Source organism: Sardina pilchardus, chromosome 1 (assembly GCF_963854185.1).
Source record: "Sardina pilchardus chromosome 1, fSarPil1.1, whole genome shotgun sequence".
NCBI lineage: Eukaryota > Metazoa > Chordata > Actinopteri > Clupeiformes > Clupeidae > Sardina > Sardina pilchardus.
The window spans coordinates 1114756-1133155 of NC_084994.1; the positions used below are offsets into that span (position 1 = coordinate 1114756).

At 45.4% G+C, this 18400-nt stretch overlaps 3 protein-coding genes across 7 annotated transcripts; 1 reads left to right on the forward strand and 2 right to left on the reverse strand.

Moving 5' to 3' along the window:
• Positions 1-415: 415 nt before the first annotated feature.
• On the reverse strand, positions 416-1411 carry LOC134080563 (intraflagellar transport protein 43 homolog A-like). The gene has a single exon (XM_062537082.1). It carries the CDS (start codon positions 1314-1316, stop codon positions 705-707), a length of 612 nt encoding a protein of 203 aa, XP_062393066.1. The 5' UTR covers positions 1317-1411; the 3' UTR covers positions 416-704.
• A 25-nt stretch (positions 1412-1436) lies between these two features.
• ndufab1a (NADH:ubiquinone oxidoreductase subunit AB1a) lies at positions 1437-7092 on the forward strand. 2 transcript variants are annotated; one of them, XM_062537102.1, is made up of 5 exons: positions 1437-1648; positions 4639-4755; positions 5038-5125; positions 5784-5889; positions 5999-7092. In XM_062537102.1, exons 1-4 carry the CDS (start codon positions 1475-1477, stop codon positions 5870-5872), a joined length of 468 nt encoding a protein of 155 aa, XP_062393086.1. In that variant the 5' UTR covers positions 1437-1474; the 3' UTR covers positions 5873-5889; positions 5999-7092. The 2 variants fall into 2 exon arrangements, with proteins under 2 accessions (XP_062393086.1, XP_062393078.1); XM_062537094.1 differs by having other exon boundaries at positions 1438-1648; positions 5784-5885.
• Positions 7093-8496: 1404 nt separating this feature from the next.
• On the reverse strand, positions 8497-16778 carry LOC134080533 (neoverrucotoxin subunit alpha-like). Of its 4 annotated transcripts, XM_062537051.1 has the most exons (7): positions 16674-16778; positions 15026-15094; positions 14759-14771; positions 13571-13839; positions 11721-11764; positions 11257-11402; positions 8497-9684 (listed from the first exon to the last, which is right to left on the reverse strand). In XM_062537051.1, exons 4-7 carry the CDS (start codon positions 13831-13833, stop codon positions 9283-9285), a joined length of 855 nt encoding a protein of 284 aa, XP_062393035.1. In that variant the 5' UTR covers positions 13834-13839; positions 14759-14771; positions 15026-15094; positions 16674-16778; the 3' UTR covers positions 8497-9282. The 4 variants fall into 4 exon arrangements, with proteins under 4 accessions (XP_062393035.1, XP_062393039.1, XP_062393020.1 ...); XM_062537055.1 differs by lacking the exon at positions 14759-14771 and having other exon boundaries at positions 15047-15146; positions 16674-16738; XM_062537036.1 differs by lacking the exon at positions 14759-14771 and having other exon boundaries at positions 8498-9684; positions 15013-15094.
• Between the last annotated feature and the right edge of the window lie 1622 nt (positions 16779-18400).

The following is an 18400-nucleotide window of genomic DNA, read 5'->3' on the forward strand; positions in this document are numbered from 1 at the left end:
TGTGCAAAGCTATAATAGAGACATGTCCAAATAGATTGAGGGCTGTAATGAAAGCAAAAGGAAGCTATACAAAGTATTAAGTCAGGGGTATGATAACTTTTCCAACCCTGTTATTCTAGTTTTTAATTTTTTATTAATTTTCAGAACGGGTGACTTTTTTTTCATTATTTTGATGTTGTACAGCTAAATTTGTGAATAAAACTGTAAAAGATTGTTTTTAAAATAGGTTTTGATTTCAGGCTGTAAGACAAAAAAAGTAACTATTTCAAAAGGGTATGATGACTTTCTATAGGCACTGTATACACATGTATTATTAATATAATATCAATATAATACTTACTACTCACACTCATTACAGGTGTTGAATGGAAAATAAGGATTTTTCTAAATGACCCCAGAAATTTTGACTTGACAATTTCTGTATATTTCTTTATTTCAGTAATAAAAAGTACAGAGGTTAGTCCACAGACTGATATTTAGAGCTTCAGTCCTGTCAACATACTAGCAGAAGCGCGCATTGAATATTATTGAGTTATTGCCCAGATATAATATGATATAAAATGTCCCAATTTAGTGTCCGTCTCAGTCAGAGGCACACATTAGCGTAACTTGGAGTCTGTCTCGGTGTAATAATATAATAATATAACAATTGCCCGTCTCAGTCAGAGGCACACATTAGTTAAACAATATAATATAACAGTTTCTTATGCAACAGGCACGGGCGACATGTCCTGTCTCTCTCCTAGGTCCAGCTCCGTGCGCAGTTCGGAGGACACCTCGGTTAGCAGGTGATCCCAGTCCCATCCCACGTCCTCCTCCCGAACCTCCTGCTCGGGGGCCAGCACCTCCGTGAGCAGCTTCAGGTCGATCTCCCCGCCCAGGGACTGAAAGGCCGAGTGTTTCATCAGGTCCGTGTCGAGGTCCCTGAACGTCATTACTCGGTTCACTTGGAGCCGCGGGGGGGCCGCCACCTGCATGCCGAGATCCTCCTCCAGCGCCTCGTCCAAATCGGGGATCACGGGGATGTCTCCGTCGCTGTCGGACTCCTGGGGCGTTTGTGGCCTAAGGCGATGGTCCTCCACTTCGTCGATGACTTGTCTTTTGCCAGAAGCAGAGGAGTTTGTTGCACTGGTTTCTTCAGCCCACCCTCCTTGACGTCTTGGGGGTTTAGGAGGCGACCCCTCACCAAGTGAAGTAAAAGACGACTTCTTATGTCGTTGCTCGTCTGATGATTTACCCCCATGGCGTGCTCTTCTACCAGACTTTGCAGCATTTTTTACATACTCGCCATCGCCAGGTTGAAGTTTATCGTCCATGTTTGAGATTAGCACTTCGGGGACAACATTAGCTTCGAGCAGGAACAAAACAGAACTCGTGTACGGTAACTATAACGACGCCCTCTCGCTCTGTCTCCGACGCATGCGCAGGCCGAACAGTTTAACCCGCTGCATTGTGGGTGTTCTGACAGTCGAACATGGCGTCTGGCATCCTTGTCCGGTGTGTCCGTGGAGCACGAACGCTTTACAACCCCACGCTGAACTTGAGCCGGGGTAGCGGGGGAGTATGGACTGCGGTTGGGGTGGCCCCCGTGGTCGTCCGTCGGGACTTCTCGCAGCTGTGTGTCGGACAGGCACCGGGAAAAGTGCAGGTAACTTTACCAGAACATGCCAGCAACGTTATGTGAACCTCGGCAGGGTGACTGCTCGTGTACTGGTGTGACCTCCGCGCGCGTCTCAAGGCTGTCCTGACACACAACATTGTCGTGTAGACTCTGGTTAGCGGGTTAACGTTACAGCACATTTGACGCAGTGATTCACATGCTTAGTGTATTAATGCTAAGCTATTAGCTGGTTGATGCCAGGTGTGTAGGCTACATAAGTTATATTTCTGTTGGGCTTAGCACCTGTAATTGGTAGGCTATGTTAACGTTATAAAACAGTTCCTAATAACATTCCGCCAGCGTGCATGTCCGATACAGCTGTTAAGGTTCATTTGACCGTGGGCAGTCTTAACTGAAGCAATATCAACTAGGCTACAAGCAAGGGTGACTCTTAGGTGGCTTTAGCTGAAGCTGTCTGTGTCAAGTGACTTTGTTATTCAGTGAAGACAAGGGGGTTGACGTTTTAATTAGGTATTGAAGAAGCCCATGGACTATGCTATTCAGTTATTCATGTTGCTGACATACTACACACACACACACACACACACACACACACACACACACACTCACACTCAAAAGATCACCCCTGGCCAGTGGGTACACACACACACACACACACACACACACACACACACACACACACACACTCAAAAGATCACCCCTGGCCAGTGGGTACACACACACACACACACACACACACACACACACACACACACACACTCTTCATCAGGGCTATCCAGCATGTTGGTGCATGTAGACTCACAACATCCAGAAACTGCCTGTGTAATAATGCAAATTACACAGATTGTGAGGGATGGGTGGTGGTAGAGTAATGGTTAAGAGATGGACTAGCGTGCATTAGTAGTATAGTGTAGTGGTTAAGGAGCTGGGCTAGTGAAGTTGTGTAGTGTAGTGGTTAAGGAGCTGGGCTAGTGTGCAGTTGTAGTGCAGTGTAGTGGTTAAGGAGCTGGGCTAGTGTGCAGTAGTAGTGTAGTGGTTAAGGAGCTGGGCTAGTGTGCAGTAGTAGTGTAGTGGTTAAGGAGCTGGGCTAGTGTGCAGTTGTAGTGCAGTGTAGTGGTTAAGGAGCTGGGCTAGTGTGCAGTAGTAGTGTAGTGGTTAAGGAGCTGGGCTAGTGTGCAGTAGTAGTGTAGTGGATAAGGAGCTGGGCTAGCGTGCATTAGTAGTGTAGTGTAGTGGTTAAGGAGCTGGGCTAGTGTGCAGTAGTAGTGTAGTGGATAAGGAGCTGGGCTAGTGTGCAGTAGTAGTGTAGTGGTTAAGGAGCTAGGCTAGCGTGCATTAGTAGTGTAGTGTAGTGGTTAAGGAGCTGGGCTAGTGTGCAGTAGTAGTGTAGTGGATAAGGAGCTGGGCTAGTGTGCAGTAGTAGTGTAGTGGATAAGGAGCTGGGCTAGTGTGAAGTAGTAGTGTAATAGTTAAGGAGCTGGGCTTGTAGTGTAGTGTAGTGGTTAAGGAGCTGGGCTAGTGTGAAGTAGTAGTGTAGTGTAGTGGTTAAGGAGCTGGGCTAGTGTACAGTAGTAGTGTAGTGTAGTGGTTAAGGAGCTGGGCTAGTGTGAAGTAGTAGTGTAGTGTAGTGGTTAAGGAGCTGGGCTAGTGTGCAGTAGTAGTGTAGTGTAGTGGTTAAGGAGCTGGGCTAGTGTACAGTAGTAGTGTAGTGTAGTGGCTAAGGAGCTGGGCTAGTGTACAGTAGTAGTGTAGTGTAGTGGTTAAGGAGCTGGGCTAGCGTGAATAGCCAGACTAGGGCTAATAAGAGATTGAGCTGAGTTAAAGTGTAACAAAACAGAAAACAAACCCTGAGATTGCTTGACTCAAAAGAAAACCATAGTCTGCTGACTCCCGACTGAAACAAAAGACATTGCGGACTTGTGAGTCTTCCCGAGTCTTCTACGCTCCCTGAACCTGTTACTAAAAACGTGCAAAAACCCGACACCAAACACCACCTGTTATAATAAGTAGAAATAAAGATTAAGTGCTTTGTAAACCGACTATATAGGTCAATGCTAACTTAACGAAAGCTCAGACTAAACAAAGGGAAAATGGCGAAGTGAGGCGACGACGCAGCGGCAGGCTGCCAGCAGTTCTGCCCCAACAGAGGGACGCAAAGAGAGAGAGAGACCTCCTCCTGGGACGCGCCCGTCTTAAATAGGCCCCGCCCCGCAATCGGCCCACACGCGGAACGGCAGAGAGACAAAATCACCAACGCTCTAGAGCGCAAACAGACAACACAATATTAATAATATGCTGCGTCTGCGTAACACACACACACACACACAACAAACACACTCACACTCTTTTCTTGCCGTGGTCAATGCATGCATGGGTATGTGTCTGGGTGCGTCAGTCTGTGTGTGTCTGTATGTGTGTTCGTTACTGTGCGTTCAGACCAAAACCGTCAAAAGCGTCAAAGTCGCTGGTGAAGCTCATAGTCCGACGCTCAACCCAGTTCAGCGCCGAAAGCGTCAAAGCCATGACGTGAAACATTTGGACAAACCACAAGCAGCAATCCTGCGAGTTTGACATTCTGATTAGTTGACGCCGAACCGTGTCATAGCTAATTAGCATAAAGTTAACTGAGGCTCAACTTTTTTTTGACGCCCGTGAAGCTCATGAAGCCACGCTCACGCCCAGAACGCTTTTGACGCCGGTAACGCCGACTCTTGTGTGTGTGTGTGTGTGTGTGTGTGTGTGTGTGTGTGTGTGTGTGTGTGTGTGTGTGTGTGTGTGTGTGTGTGTGTGTGTGTGTGTGTGTGTGTGTGTGCAGGCCCCGGTGTGTGTGCAGATACGGCAGTTCGCTAATGTCCCTCCGGTGTCTCTCTCTCTCTCTCTCTGTGTGTGTGTGTGTGTGTGTGTGTGTGTGTGTGTGTGCAGGCCCCGGTGTGTGTGCAGATACGGCAGTTCGCTAATGTCCCTCCGGTGTCTCTCTCTCTCTCTCTGTGTGTGTGTGTGTGTGTGTGTGTGTGTAGGCCCCGGTGTGTGTGCAGATACGGCAGTTCGCTAATGTCCCTCCGGTGTCGCTGGAGAGCATCCAGGAGCGAGTGTTCCAAGTTCTGAAGCTCTACGACAAGATCAACGCTGAGAAGGTACACACACACACACACACACACACACACACACACACACACACGCACACACGCACACACGCACACACGCACACACACATATGGACACACAAGCTTGAGGTTACTGTGAGGGTGCATTGTTAAGTGTGTGTGTGTGTGTGTGTGTGTGTGTGTGTGTGTGTGTGTGTGTGTGTGTGTGTGTGTGTGTGTGTGTGTGTGTGTGTGTGTGTGTGTGTGTGTGTGTGTGTGTGTGTGTGTGTGTGTGTGTGTGTGTGTGTGTGTGTGTGTGTGTGTGTGTTATAGCTCCAGGTGACGTCTCACTTCATGAAGGATCTGGGATTGGACAGCCTGGACCAGGTGGAAATCGTCATGGCGATGGAAGATGAGTTTGGTACGCCACAAAACAGTGCTGTATTTACATACATTAGTTAGTCAACAATAAACAACAACAACAAAAGCAAACATTAATTAGTCAACAATAAACAACAACAACAAAACCACACATTAGTTGGTCAACAATAAACAACAACAACAAAAGCACACATCAGTTAGTAAACAATAAACACAGAAGCATTATCACGATCATTTTATCCAATATTGAGATCACGATTATTAAACATGATTATTCAGTGATTTTGGATTGGTCATCCTTTTTCAAACCTTATTTTTTTTACATTTTTAAATTGAATTTTGAATCAAATCTAACAGAAGAAAAATACACATAAAAAGATCATGCACTCGATACAAAATGAGAGCCTTGCTGAACTGAATGTAGCTACAACACACACACACACACACACAAAACAGAGCCTTGCTGAACGGAATGTAGCCAAATAATCATTATATTTTGATTATGTCTTCCAATACTTATGAAATCAACACGGCAATGTATCCCTTAATCTGTTGTCCTCAGCGTTTGTTGACACTTCATAATCCATACAGAAGAAAGTGCCATACTAAACATGTTTCTTACTGTAAAACATGGCCAGTTTTCACACCTTTGGTAACTCTGTGTGTGTGTGTGTGTGTGTGTGTGTGTGTGTGTGTAGGTTTTGAGATCCCTGACGTGGAGGCAGAGAAGTTGATGTGTCCTCAGGACATCGTTAAGTACGTGGCCAAGAAGCATGAAGAGCACTAACGAGGGCCCGCCTGTAAGTCAGCCAATCAGCACACAGCCCGCCCACACAGCAACCAATCAGCTTCTCAGTCAGTAGCCTCTTGGCCAGTCGGAATGTGTTGACATGATGTGTGTTCTGTTTCCTAGGCAACGGCTCCGTGGTCCACAGGAAGTATGCCAGGAGGACATCTGGTTGTTGATTTGACTTCAGATACACACAAACCTGTTAGAGTAAATAATTGTATAAATATAAATTAATTAATAAATGAGGTAAAGAGTTTGTTAAACAGAGTGTGTGTGTGTGTGTGTGTGTGTGTGTGTCTGTGTGTGTGTGTGTGTGTGTGTGTGTGTGTGTGTGTGTGTGTGTTCAGTTCAGCGGAATCCCAGCTGCATCTCTGATGGTGTTCTGGGCTCTCTGTCCGGAGGTGTGTGTGTGTGTGTGTGTGTGTGTGAGTGAGAGAGTTCTTGAGGGTTCTGCTCTGTCTGTAGTTGTGTGTGTGAGTGTGTGTGTGAGTGGAGTTGTGCACTGCTTCTCGGCTCATCCAGGATGCTTGTCCACTGTTCTCTCTGAAGAATGCGTCACTAGTAGGCAGATAGTGAGATCTTGGGGTTCTTATCTTCCACACGTGTCTGCTGTCACCGTTCTGTTCTCAGAGGAACGCTGTCACCGTTCTGTTCTCAGAGGAACGCGTCTTTGTTGTTCTGCTCTCTGAAGAACACGTCTTTGTTCTGTTCTCTGAACAGCGTGTCGCTGCTGTTCTGTTCTCTGAGGAACGTGGTCACCGTTGCTTTGTTTGAGGAACGTGTGTCCGTGGACTCAGAACGTGCTCACCGTTGTTGTGCTCTCTGTGGCCTCAGTGGTGCTGTAGCTGCAGTTCGGTTCTGACGGTAGCAGGTCCGTAACATGCCTGCAATCTGCAGCACTTCTGCTGTTCTGTCTGGATCGGCTCGGTTCGGTTCTGACGGTAGCAGGTCCGTAACATGACTGCAGTCTGCAGCACGTCTGCTGTTCTGTTTGGATCGGCTCGCTTCGGTTCCGTTCGAGATTTATCGCAGAACCCACCAGTACTGTTCTGGTAGACAGCAAGCCGAACATAGCCGTGTGTGTGTGTGTGTGTGTGTGTGTGTGTGTGTGTTCGTGTTCACTGTTCAGAGTGATGTTTATTCTGGCCTAAGATGAGAGGATTGTTGGAAGTGTCATACTTGATTAAATTAAACAAAAATCTGTTATGAATCCCAAATGATGAATCCGTTTCTTCATTTCTCTGGAGTGTCTGTGTTGTGTGTGTGTGTGTGTGTGTGTGTGTGTGTGTGTGTGTGTGTGTGTGTGTGTGTGTGTGTGTGTGTGTGTGTGTGTGTGTGTGTGTCGTCTTCGTATCTCTGCACGGCCAAAAGGCATGACTGTTATTTATTTTTGCGTAATCTAAGGATTCGGACCCAGTTACACTCTCTCACAGATAAACCAAACTATTGTAAATGTTAAACGCGTAAAGAGGGGATAACCACAAAACCGTGCGTCTGTGTATGTGGTTATTTTTACAGCCTGCGCCAGCACTGATTTGCATGTACGATCATCTTAGATCACATGTGGGGTGCTTTCTGTACAACTGTGTTTAATTACACTGGCCCCTCAATGCCATACAGGACACTGCTATTATTATTATGAGAGAGAGAGAGAGAGAGAGAGAGACAACCGGCGATGCTACTATTGTGCTACGGTTCCCCCTGGTGGCTGCAACAGGTAACTCCACTATAGAGCCCACTCCACTCGTCACTCCCCCTGGTGGACACAACAGGTAACTCCACTATAGAGCCCAGATATTATTCTAGGGGGCATTCGCCTTATTCACCTGGCGGCCATTTTGAAATCTAGAACGCCGTGAGGGGTACACAAACCCGGAAGTTAGATTCCGATGCATACGATACACTGGACTGTCACGCAGCAATGGAAACATTGTGGACTACCAACCACCGTCTGCCTGTATTAACTATGGAAAATGTGGAGCAGTGGGCCAATACGGAATGAATAAGGCGAATAGGCTATACAATTGCATTACAAGACCGAAACTGAAAAGCAATACTGTGCATTAGCTCTCAATGGTTGTGCAAACATCCACGATGTAGAGTGTCATTGACATACATTGCTGTTTAGGTTTTAACTGAGTGTGCTCATTGACGAGGAGAGGCATTTGCATAGCCACTGTCGGGAGCACCCACTGGCGTGATTCTTCTGGGCAACTTTGCGTTTTCACCTCTGAAGTTTTTTTTTTACCGGTATCGTTAAAGGAGTGAAAGCGCAAAAGACAAAAACGACCAGCGTTGTCGTGTAAACAGGGCCTAAGATTGTCCCTTTATAGTGCAATCAGCATGTTGATATGCCACACCTGTGAGGTGGATAGATTATATCGGCAAAGGAGAAGTGCCCACTAACACACAGTTAAGACAGATTTGTGAACAATATTTGAGGTCAGCTCATCATAAATGGGGACATTAACAAAAGTCTGTGTGTGTGTGTGTGTGTGTGTAGAATATTCTTGCTCACTGATGCACAGCAATGAATGAGCATGTTGGCTCAGCCTCAGCTTTAGTCTCATAATCAACACAGAAAGTTCAGACAATGTATGTAGATCACATTTTAATGGACAATGCCAGTTTTACAAACATTTCAGAATTCATGTTTTAAAAGGCATGTCTGCATAAGCAGGCTCATTTAAATGGCGATTCAATAGCCTTGTAGATAGATAGATAGATAGATAGATAGATACTTTATTGATCCCCAAGGGGAAATTCAAGGTGTATTGGATTGATGTAAATACCAAAAGACGGTAATGCCATATACTCTGCATAAAGGCCCTGACAATGTATTCATCAATAACCGCACAGACAACCTACACACAGCCCCCAGTACTCACTCATATGAACACACACACACACACACCCTACACACAGCCCCCACCACTCACTCATATGAACAGCACAGGAGATATACAGATTTCCTCCATTATCATCATTATATAAGCATTAACCATTAACCATTTACAAAAGGTAAATGTGATTTAGTTTTTAAAATCCATCGTGAGTTTAAAATACATCGTTAAAATCCATTGTGAGAGAAGTGTTAGATAATTTATCTTATTTTAAGAGTGATTTTCTTATTTTTAAGTGTTCAACTTTACACTATAATCTTATTTCTAGATTTAATTGTTTTAATTCTAGAAATCTTGTCAAGTGAAATCATCTTGCTGCATGGACAGATAATTTCACTTGTTTTGAGTACCTTTTACCTCAGATTAAGTGTTTTTTATCGTCTTTGGGTACCCAGAAAAGCGCTATATAAAACCTATGTATTATTGGTATCTTGTTTTTAGACACCCCTTTCTTGCAGCTAACTGGCACAGAGGCAGAGCCTAGTTTCGCTCAGTCACAAGAGCTCATTCAACCTGGCATAAGGTCAGCATACTACCCCCCCAGTACACACAGAAGCCTGGGTAGAGGGGCTCTGTGAATGTGGTGTGGTAGGTGTGCAGGTGTGTGAGGGTGTGTGAGGGGGAGACGCTGTAGAAGGACAGGACACCAGCTGGATAGTCCAGATACACCCCTATTCTCCTCCAGGGCGAGGGCTCGATGTTTATGTGTGTGTACTGACGGTTATGTTTGGCTATGTACTCGGAGTCGCTGCACCAGATGCTCCAGGACTTGTCGTTCTGGCCCACCACGTGTTGGGGACACCGAGCTGTTCTGTCGATGGTCCGGTAGGCCACGCCGATGAGCACCATGTCGGTGTAGGTGACCTCCCAGTAGTGGCGCCCAGTCAGCGCCTCACAGCACAGCACCTGTGCACAGCATTACAGTACATTACACTACATTACACTACACTACATTACATTACACTACAGTACATTACATTACACTACATTATTATATGGCTCTCTAGAATGTTGAGAGAGCTCCCATTCACTTTGAATGGGCCTCCCCAACGTTCTACCGGTGATTAATATATATAATCACCGGTGAAAGTATATAATGACCGCTGTCAATGGCAACGGGTTTTGTGCTTCTAATTCACGTCTTTCATATCAATCCGCAACAAAGCCGTTCGCTGGTTGCAATGGAATTTCATTGAAAGTTACCAAGTATGTTGCCAGGCAACACCTAACAACTGTCAACTGTGGCGAACTATTTATTTTCTAGAAGTTAGCGGAAGCCGCCAAACGGTAGCCAAGTCATTGCTAAAGACACATTGAGTTAAGTTTCATTTCTCTTTTTGGCAAGTAGCCATATAATAAGCGGGATAATGTATAGAACGCCGGTCATTATCGGAAAATAATTCCCTTCAGGACGAAGCAAAACCCCTCCGCTGCGCGTCGGGGTTCTGTTCATCCTGTCGGGAATTATTTTCCGATAATGACCGGCGTTCTATACATTATCCCTTACTTACATTACACTACACTACACTACATTACATTACTCTACACTACATTACACTACACTACATTACACTACACTACACTACATTACATTACACTACACTACACTACTGTACATTTCATTACATTACACTACAGTACATTACATTACACTACGGTACATTACATTACATTACACTACACTACATTACACTACACTACATTACACTACATTACATTACACTACACTACATTACATTACATTACATTACATTACATTACACTACATTTGACTGACACTTTTTAACCAAAGCGACTTACAACATGGTAAACATTTTAAGCCTTTTTAAAGCAATTCTAACAACAATTCTAGGGACATTTTAAAAGATAGAGTCCAGTAAGAGTAACAAAACCAATAGTGACATTTAAAAAGGTGTGAGTGCAGTAGGTGAGTGCTATTGTCCTCAGGTGTGAGTGCAGTAGGTGAGTGATATGATCCACAGGTGTGAGTGCAGTGGGAATAAGTGCATCAGTGAGTGGAATTGTCCGCAGGGGGAATGCGGCTTGTCCCTTGTACTTGGGCACAGCAGCTCTCGAAGCGAGCGTGTGTTTGTGTGTGTGTGTGTGTGTGTGTGTGTGTGTGTCCCTTGTACTTGGGCACAGCAGCTCTCGAAGCGAGCGTGTGTTTGTGTGTGTGTGTGTGTGTGTGTGTGTGTGTGTGTGTGTGTGTGTGTGTGTCCCTTGTACCTGGGCACAGCAGCTCTCGAAGCGAGCGTGTGTTTGTGTGTGTGTGTGTGTGTGTGTGTGTGTGTGTCCCTTGTACCTGGGCACAGCAGCTCTCGAAGCGAGCGTGTGTTTGTGTGTGTGTGTTTGTGTGTGTGTGTGTGTGTGTGTGTGTCCCTTGTACCTGGGCACAGCAGCTCTCGAAGCGAGCGTGTGTTTGTGTGTGTGTGTTTGTGTGTGTGTGTGTGTGTGTGTGTGTGTGTGTCCCCCTTGTACCTGGGCACAGCAGCTCTCAAAGCGAGCGGGGTGCGGTGGGTAGGAGAGATCCTTCCTCCCCGTAAAGTTCTCCACGCGTGTGTTGCCCTCGGACAGGAGAAGGCAGCTGGTAGCCGTGTTCGGGTTCAGAGTGAGATCGCAGGCATCTGCACCACACACAGTAAACAGCGTCATGGCAACACAACCTAACACTGTAGTTTTTTTTTAATTTTCCAGAATGAGGAGACTCAGAGACACTTACACTAACAGAATAAATATGGATATTAACTATGAATCGTATATATATATAGATACTGTATGTACAGATACTGTATAACCTTCTACTAGCAAAATAAATATGGATATTAACTATGAATCGTATATATATATATAGATAGGTACTGTATGTACAGATACTGTATAACCTTATACATATGTACAGATATGTGGAGTGTAGCAGAACGAGGAGGATCAGAGACACTCACATTGCCGCACGTCTGTGAACCTGCGCTGGGTTGAGGCGCTGGCACTGGGAGAGAGCAAACAAGCAGATTAGTGGGACCTCAAGAACATGTGTTCAGTCTCTATCTGAGTCTAATGTGTCCACTGAGTCTAGTGTAATAATAAGCAGATTAGTGGGACCTTAAGAACATGTGTTCAGTCTCTATCTGAGTCTAATGTAATAATAAGCAGATTAGTGGGACCTTAAGAACATGTGTTCAGTCTCTATCTGAGTCTAATGTAATAATAAGCAGATTAGTGGGACCTTAAGAACATGTGTTCAGTCTCTATCTGAGTCTAGGTCAGGGGTAGGCAACCTATGGCACGGGTGCCACTGCTGGCACGCCGAGGCATAATCACTGGCACGCGCCACCAGCATCAGCTAAAAAAAAAAAAATCTCAGACTGACAGCAGGATCTTCCAATCCCTCTTTTCAGTGTTCGGCTCAACATACCTGTGTGAGCAGATTAGTGGGACCTCAAGAACATGTGTTCAGTCTCTATCTGAGTCTAATGTAATAATAAGCAGATTAGTGGGACAAGAACATGTGTTCAGTCTCTATCTGAGTCTAATGTGTCCACTGAGTCTAATATCTCCACTTAGTTTAATATCTCCACTGGGAGAGAGCAAATAAGCAGATTAGTGGGACCTCAAGAACATGTATTCAGTCTCTATCTGAGTCTAATGTCTCCACTGAGTCTAATATCTCCACTGAGTCTAATATCTCCACTCCACTGAGTCTAATGTGTCCACTGAGTTTATTATCTCCACTGAGTCTAATATCTCCACTGAGTTTAATATCTCCACTCCACTGAGTCTAATGTGTCCACTGAGTCTAATGTGTCCACTGAGTTTATTATCTCCACTGAGTCTAATATCTCCACTGAGTTTAATATCTCCACTCCACTGAGTCTAATGTGTCCACTGAGTCTAATGTGTCCACTGAGTTTATTATCTCCACTGAGTCTAATATCTCCACTGAGTTTAATATCTCCACTCCACTGAGTCTAATGTGTCCACTGAGTCTAATGTCTCCACTGAGTCTAATATCTCCACTGAGTCTAATATCTCCACTGAGTCTAATATCTCCACTGAGTCTAATGTGTCCACTGAGTCTAATGTGTCCACTGAGTCTAATGTATCCACTGAGTCTACTGTCTCTATCTGGGTCTAAGATGATCTCACCCTCCTGTCTCTAAATACTTTATCCATCTAGATCCCATTCCAATCCCTCTGGCTCATCAACCCTCTAGATTCTGCCCCAGCCTCTCCAGATACTATACTAATCTAATCACCTCTCTAGACCAGCCTCTCCAGATACTATACTCATCACCTCTCCAGATACTATACTCATCACCCCTCTAGACCAGCCTCTCCAGATACTATACTAATCACCTCTCCAGATACTATACTAATCACCCTTCTAGACCAGCCTCTCCAGATACTATACTAATCACCTCTCCAGATACTATACTAATCACCCTTCTAGACCAGCCTCTCCAGATACTATACTCCTCACCTCTCCAGATACTATACTAATCACCCTTCTAGACCAGCCTCTCCAGATACTATACTCATCACCTCTCCAGATACTATACTCATCACCTCTCCAGATACTATACTAATCACCTCTCCAGATACTATACTCATCACCTCTCCAGATACTATACTCATCACCTCTCCAGATACTATACTCATCACCTCTCCAGATACTATACTCATCACCCCTCTAGATACTATACTAATCACCCCTCTAGATACTATACTAATCACCCCTCTAGATACTATACTCCTCACCCATCTAGATCCTGCTCCAATCACTCTTGATACTCACCCATCCTGCTCCAGCCTCTCTGCTAGATCACTGCGATGGATCCTTCTCATGATGACCTTGGTGACCTTGAGGGAGTCGGCAATGCCGTAGGTCTCCCTCATCTTGCTGGCGATGTCTGTTGGGTCGTCGTTCTCCAGACGGCCCTGGGGGATTCTGGGATAGCCCTCCAGCTGACCGCTGCTCAGGTACAAACGGAACCTCTTCAGCTCACCTGACCGCAGCTCATCTAGAACACCCAGGAGCAGGTCCAGAGGGTCCGCCATCTAGGCCTGAACACACACAGGTAAACAGGTAAACAGGTAAGCAGATAAACAGGTAAACAGGTAAACAGGTAAACAACAACACCCTGCAGCAGGTCAACATTTAAACAGATGAACAAGTAAAACAACAGGCCTGTGTAGGCTACCAATGTAAGCCTGTGTGCATTATGCCATCTGTACGCTACCTTTGGTAAAGACCTTGCTGTATACGCTACCTTTGGTAAAGACCTTGTGTACGCTACCTTTGGTAAAGACCTTGTATGCGCTACCTTTGGTAAAGACCTTGCTGTATACGCTACCTTTGGTAAAGACCTTGTGTACGCTACCTTTGGTAAAGACCTTGTGTACGCTACCTTTGGTAAAGACCTCGCTGTATACGCTACCTTTGGTAAAGACCTTGTGTACGCTACCTTTGGTAAAGACCTCGCTGTATATGCTACCTTTGGTAAAGACCTCGCTGTGTGCATTATGCCATCTGTACGCTACCTTTGGTAAAGACCTTGTGTACGCTACCTTTGGTAAAGACCTCGCTGTATACGCTACCTTTGGTAAAGACCTTGTGTACGCTACCTTTGGTAAAGACCTTGCTGTGTGTGCTACCTTTGGTAAAGACCTTGTGTACGCTACCTTTGGTAGACCAAGCTGTATACGCTACCTGTGGTAGACCTTGCCTGTGTACGCTACCTTTGGTAAAGACCTTGTGTACGCTACCTTTGGTAAAGACCTTGCTGTATACGCTACCTTTGGTAAAGACCTCGCTGTGTGCATTATGCCATCTGTACGCTACCTTTGGTAAAGACCTTGTGTACGCTACCTTTGGTAAAGACCTCGCTGTATACGCTACCTTTGGTAAAGACCTTGTGTACGCTACCTTTGGTAAAGACCTTGCTGTGTGTGCTACCTTTGGTAAAGACCTTGTGTACGCTACCTTTGGTTAAGACCTTGTATACGCTACCTTTGGTTAAGACCTTGTGTACGCTACCTTTGGTTAAGACCTTGTGTACGCTACCTTTGGTTAAGACCTTGTGTACGCTACCTTTGGTTAAGACCTCGCTGTGTGCATTATGCCATCTGTACGCTACCTTTGGTAAAGACCTTGCTGTGTGCATTATGCCATCTGTACGCTACCTTTGGTAAAGACCTTGTGTACGCTACCTTTGGTAAAGACCTTGTGTACGCTACCTTTGGTAAAGACCTTGCCGGCGGAACACTCAACTGGTGTGCTGTCAAGACATGGCCTGGTCATCAGAGCAGGGGGAGGAGCCTTAACCAAAACATGAATGGAAATGAGATGTCATCAGATCAGGGGGCGGAGCCTTAACCAAAACATGAATGGAAATGAGATGTCATCAGATCAGGGGGCGGAGCCTTAACCAAAACATGAATGGAAATGAGATGTCATCAGAGCAGGGGGAGGAGCCTTAACCAAAACATGAATGGAAATGAGATGTCATCAGAGCAGGGGGAGGAGCCTTAACCAAAACATGAATGGAAATGAGATGTCATCAGAGCAGGGGGAGGAGCCTTAACCAAAACATGAATGGAAATGAGATGTCATCAGAGCAGGGGGAGGAGCCTTAACCAAAACATGAATGGAAATGAGATGTCATCAGATCAGGGGGCGGAGCCTTAACCAAAACATGAAATGAGATGTCATCAGATCAGGGGGCGGAGCCTTAACCAAAACATGAATGGAAATGAGATGTCATCAGATCAGGGGGAGGAGCCTTAACCAAAACATGAATGGAAATGAGATGTCATCAGATCAGGGGGAGGAGCCTTAACCAAAACATGAATGGAAATGAGATGTCATCAGAGCAGGGGGAGGAGCCTTAACCAAAACATGAATGGAAATGAGATGTCATCAGAGCAGGGGGGAGGAGCCTTAAATGCTTAAATACAGTATGTTTGGCCCTCTCTATCAACAAAGTTGCCCTTCCCAGTCTGTGGGTGAACAACTACTTCTAGAGCCCCTGGGTTAACAACTGTGTCTGTGGCTTAGCAACTGTGTCTGTGGCTTAACAACTGTGTCTGTGGCTTAGCAACTGTGTCTGTGGCTTACTGCAGTGTTTTTCAACCTTTTTTGAGCCAAGGCACACTTTTTTCATTGAAAAAGTCCTGAGGCACACCACCAGCCAAAAATTTTAAATAAAATGAAATTTTATGGAAAATGAAATTAAATAAAAATCTGTAGCCCGCATTAACGATATCAAGTCATTCTTGTCAAAGTGTCTTGAATAGGAATCAAATGAACACAAAGACAATTATTTCTATTCACTCTTTTTTAGACCACTTAGGTGAAATTGGATAATTTCCCACGGCACACCTAACAATGTGTCACGGCACACTAGTGTGCCACGGCACAGTGGTTGAAAAACACTGGCTTACTGTGTCTGTGTCTTAACAACTGTGTCTGTGGCTTAACGACTGTGTCTGTGGGTTAGCAACCGTGTCTGTGGCTTACTGTGCCTGGCTAACAACTAGTTCTAGAGCCCCGGGGTGTGTCAGCAATGCAGCCTTTGTGCACTTTGTCCCTCTCCGCCCCCACAAGAGTCCTTATCAGTTGCAGCCTGGCTGTGAAGATCTGAGGCAAAGATGGTTAATACTGAATCATGTTATTCACAGAAGACAGCACTTTAATTATAGTATTCACCTTACACACACACACACACACACACACACACACACACAGAAGACAGCACTTTGATTGATACTGAATCATGGTATTCGCCTTACACACAGCTACAGACCAAACCCAGGACACAGACAGACAGACAGACAGACAGACACACACACACACACACAGAGGCACAGACCAACACGCAGGACACAGAACACAATACCGGATCAAACGTGACCAACAGTCAGTGGTTCCAAATTCAAGCACAAGACGGAACACGCAGAGTAAGTTCCACCTGCTTAAGTTGAGAACAGTTGATGAGCTGAACCAGGAAATAGGGGAGCAGGATACTACGCAAGACGTGGAGTGGAATATGGAACAGGGACTACACACACACACACACACACACACACACACACAGACACGTCTCTCTCTCTCTCCCTCTCTCTCTGAGAGAAATATGAGAGAGATAGGTGTGTGTGTGTGTGTGTGTGTGTGTGTGTGTGTGTGTGTGTGTGTCAGTGTGTGTGTCAGTGTGTGTGTGTCAGTGTGTGTGTGTAATATTTTTGAGTGGCCAATTGGACAAATTCGGAGTCACTATTCCAAATCCAGTGCTTGTATCACTATTCCATTATAGCAACAATCAGATTTAGGAATTTAGGAATCTGATTTAGGAATCGGATAGGGTTGATATAGGATATAGGAATTTAGGAATCTGATAGGGTTGATATAGCCTAGGATTGAGGAATTTAGGAATCTGATAGGGTTGTCCTCTTCATTATATCAATTTGACTGACGTCTTCGAATGTCAATCTCTGTTTTGATCATCCCTACCTGCGATTTATGCGCTCCAGACGTGAACGATACAACTAGAAACTTCAAAATTGTTTGCTTGTGCACAAAGTAATGATGTATTTTAAGTTGTTGATAAGAAACTCTTAGCGCGCGCTTGCTTCGTCCCGAGCTGCGGCTCTGCGTCCGGTGCAGTATTGGAGCGCCATCTAGCGGCTAATGAGATGAAGTGTGTTAAATGTCATACATGTTTGGAAATGGATTTCTTCGGATGTGTAGGCCTAGTTGCAACTTTAGTACTGTAAACATAAAAATCCCGCGGACGGTGTGTGTGTGTGTGTGTGTGTGTGTGTGTGTGTGTGTGTGTGTGTAATACGCTTGTTTGATATGACGACATTGTTTTTCCTTAATAAGATCGAGTGACAGGAGACCAGTGAACGACGTGGACAGCTGGGGACGCGATAACGTTCTCTTTATCGTCTCTCTCTCTCTCTCTCATTAACCTAGGCTCCTTCGGAAACTCTTTCATGTGCTAGTCCCCCTAAAGTTTACGGTTTTCCGGTTTACAAAAAAAACTTTAAACACACTAGTTGGAAGTCCCTAGAATTCTGCCTCCCAGGGCGCACGCTTAATAGCAGTCAGATGGCGAGCCGCAACACACCTCCCCATAACGCACTCACGCACGCGCGCGCGCACACACACACACACACACACACACACACACACACACACACACACACACACACACACACACACACACACACACACACAGAGGCATGTTGAGCTCTGCCCATTCACAGCATTTCCGTTAGAAAGCAAATTCAGCCCGTATAGCGTCGCAGCGGAGAGTTTTGGTGGTTGGTGACATTCCAGAATGAAACGCTCGATCATTAACGGGATTGTGTAAGGAAAGAAACCCAGGGAGTTGTTTGACAGGAGAGCACGAGGAGACTGTGTTCTTTACTTCAGCCTCCTGCTACCGGGAAGCGTGTAGGGGGGTCAGCGTTGGTCTCGCGGAGGATGCGGGATGTGTGAGTGCCTGCACGCAGAATGCCCCACCGACTCATCTGGCTCGTGCTAGCCTGGCTGTGTGGAGGTAGCCATATGCTTTTATTTATTTATGTGTCGTTATTTGCGGTTGTCTTACCTGTTCTGTCA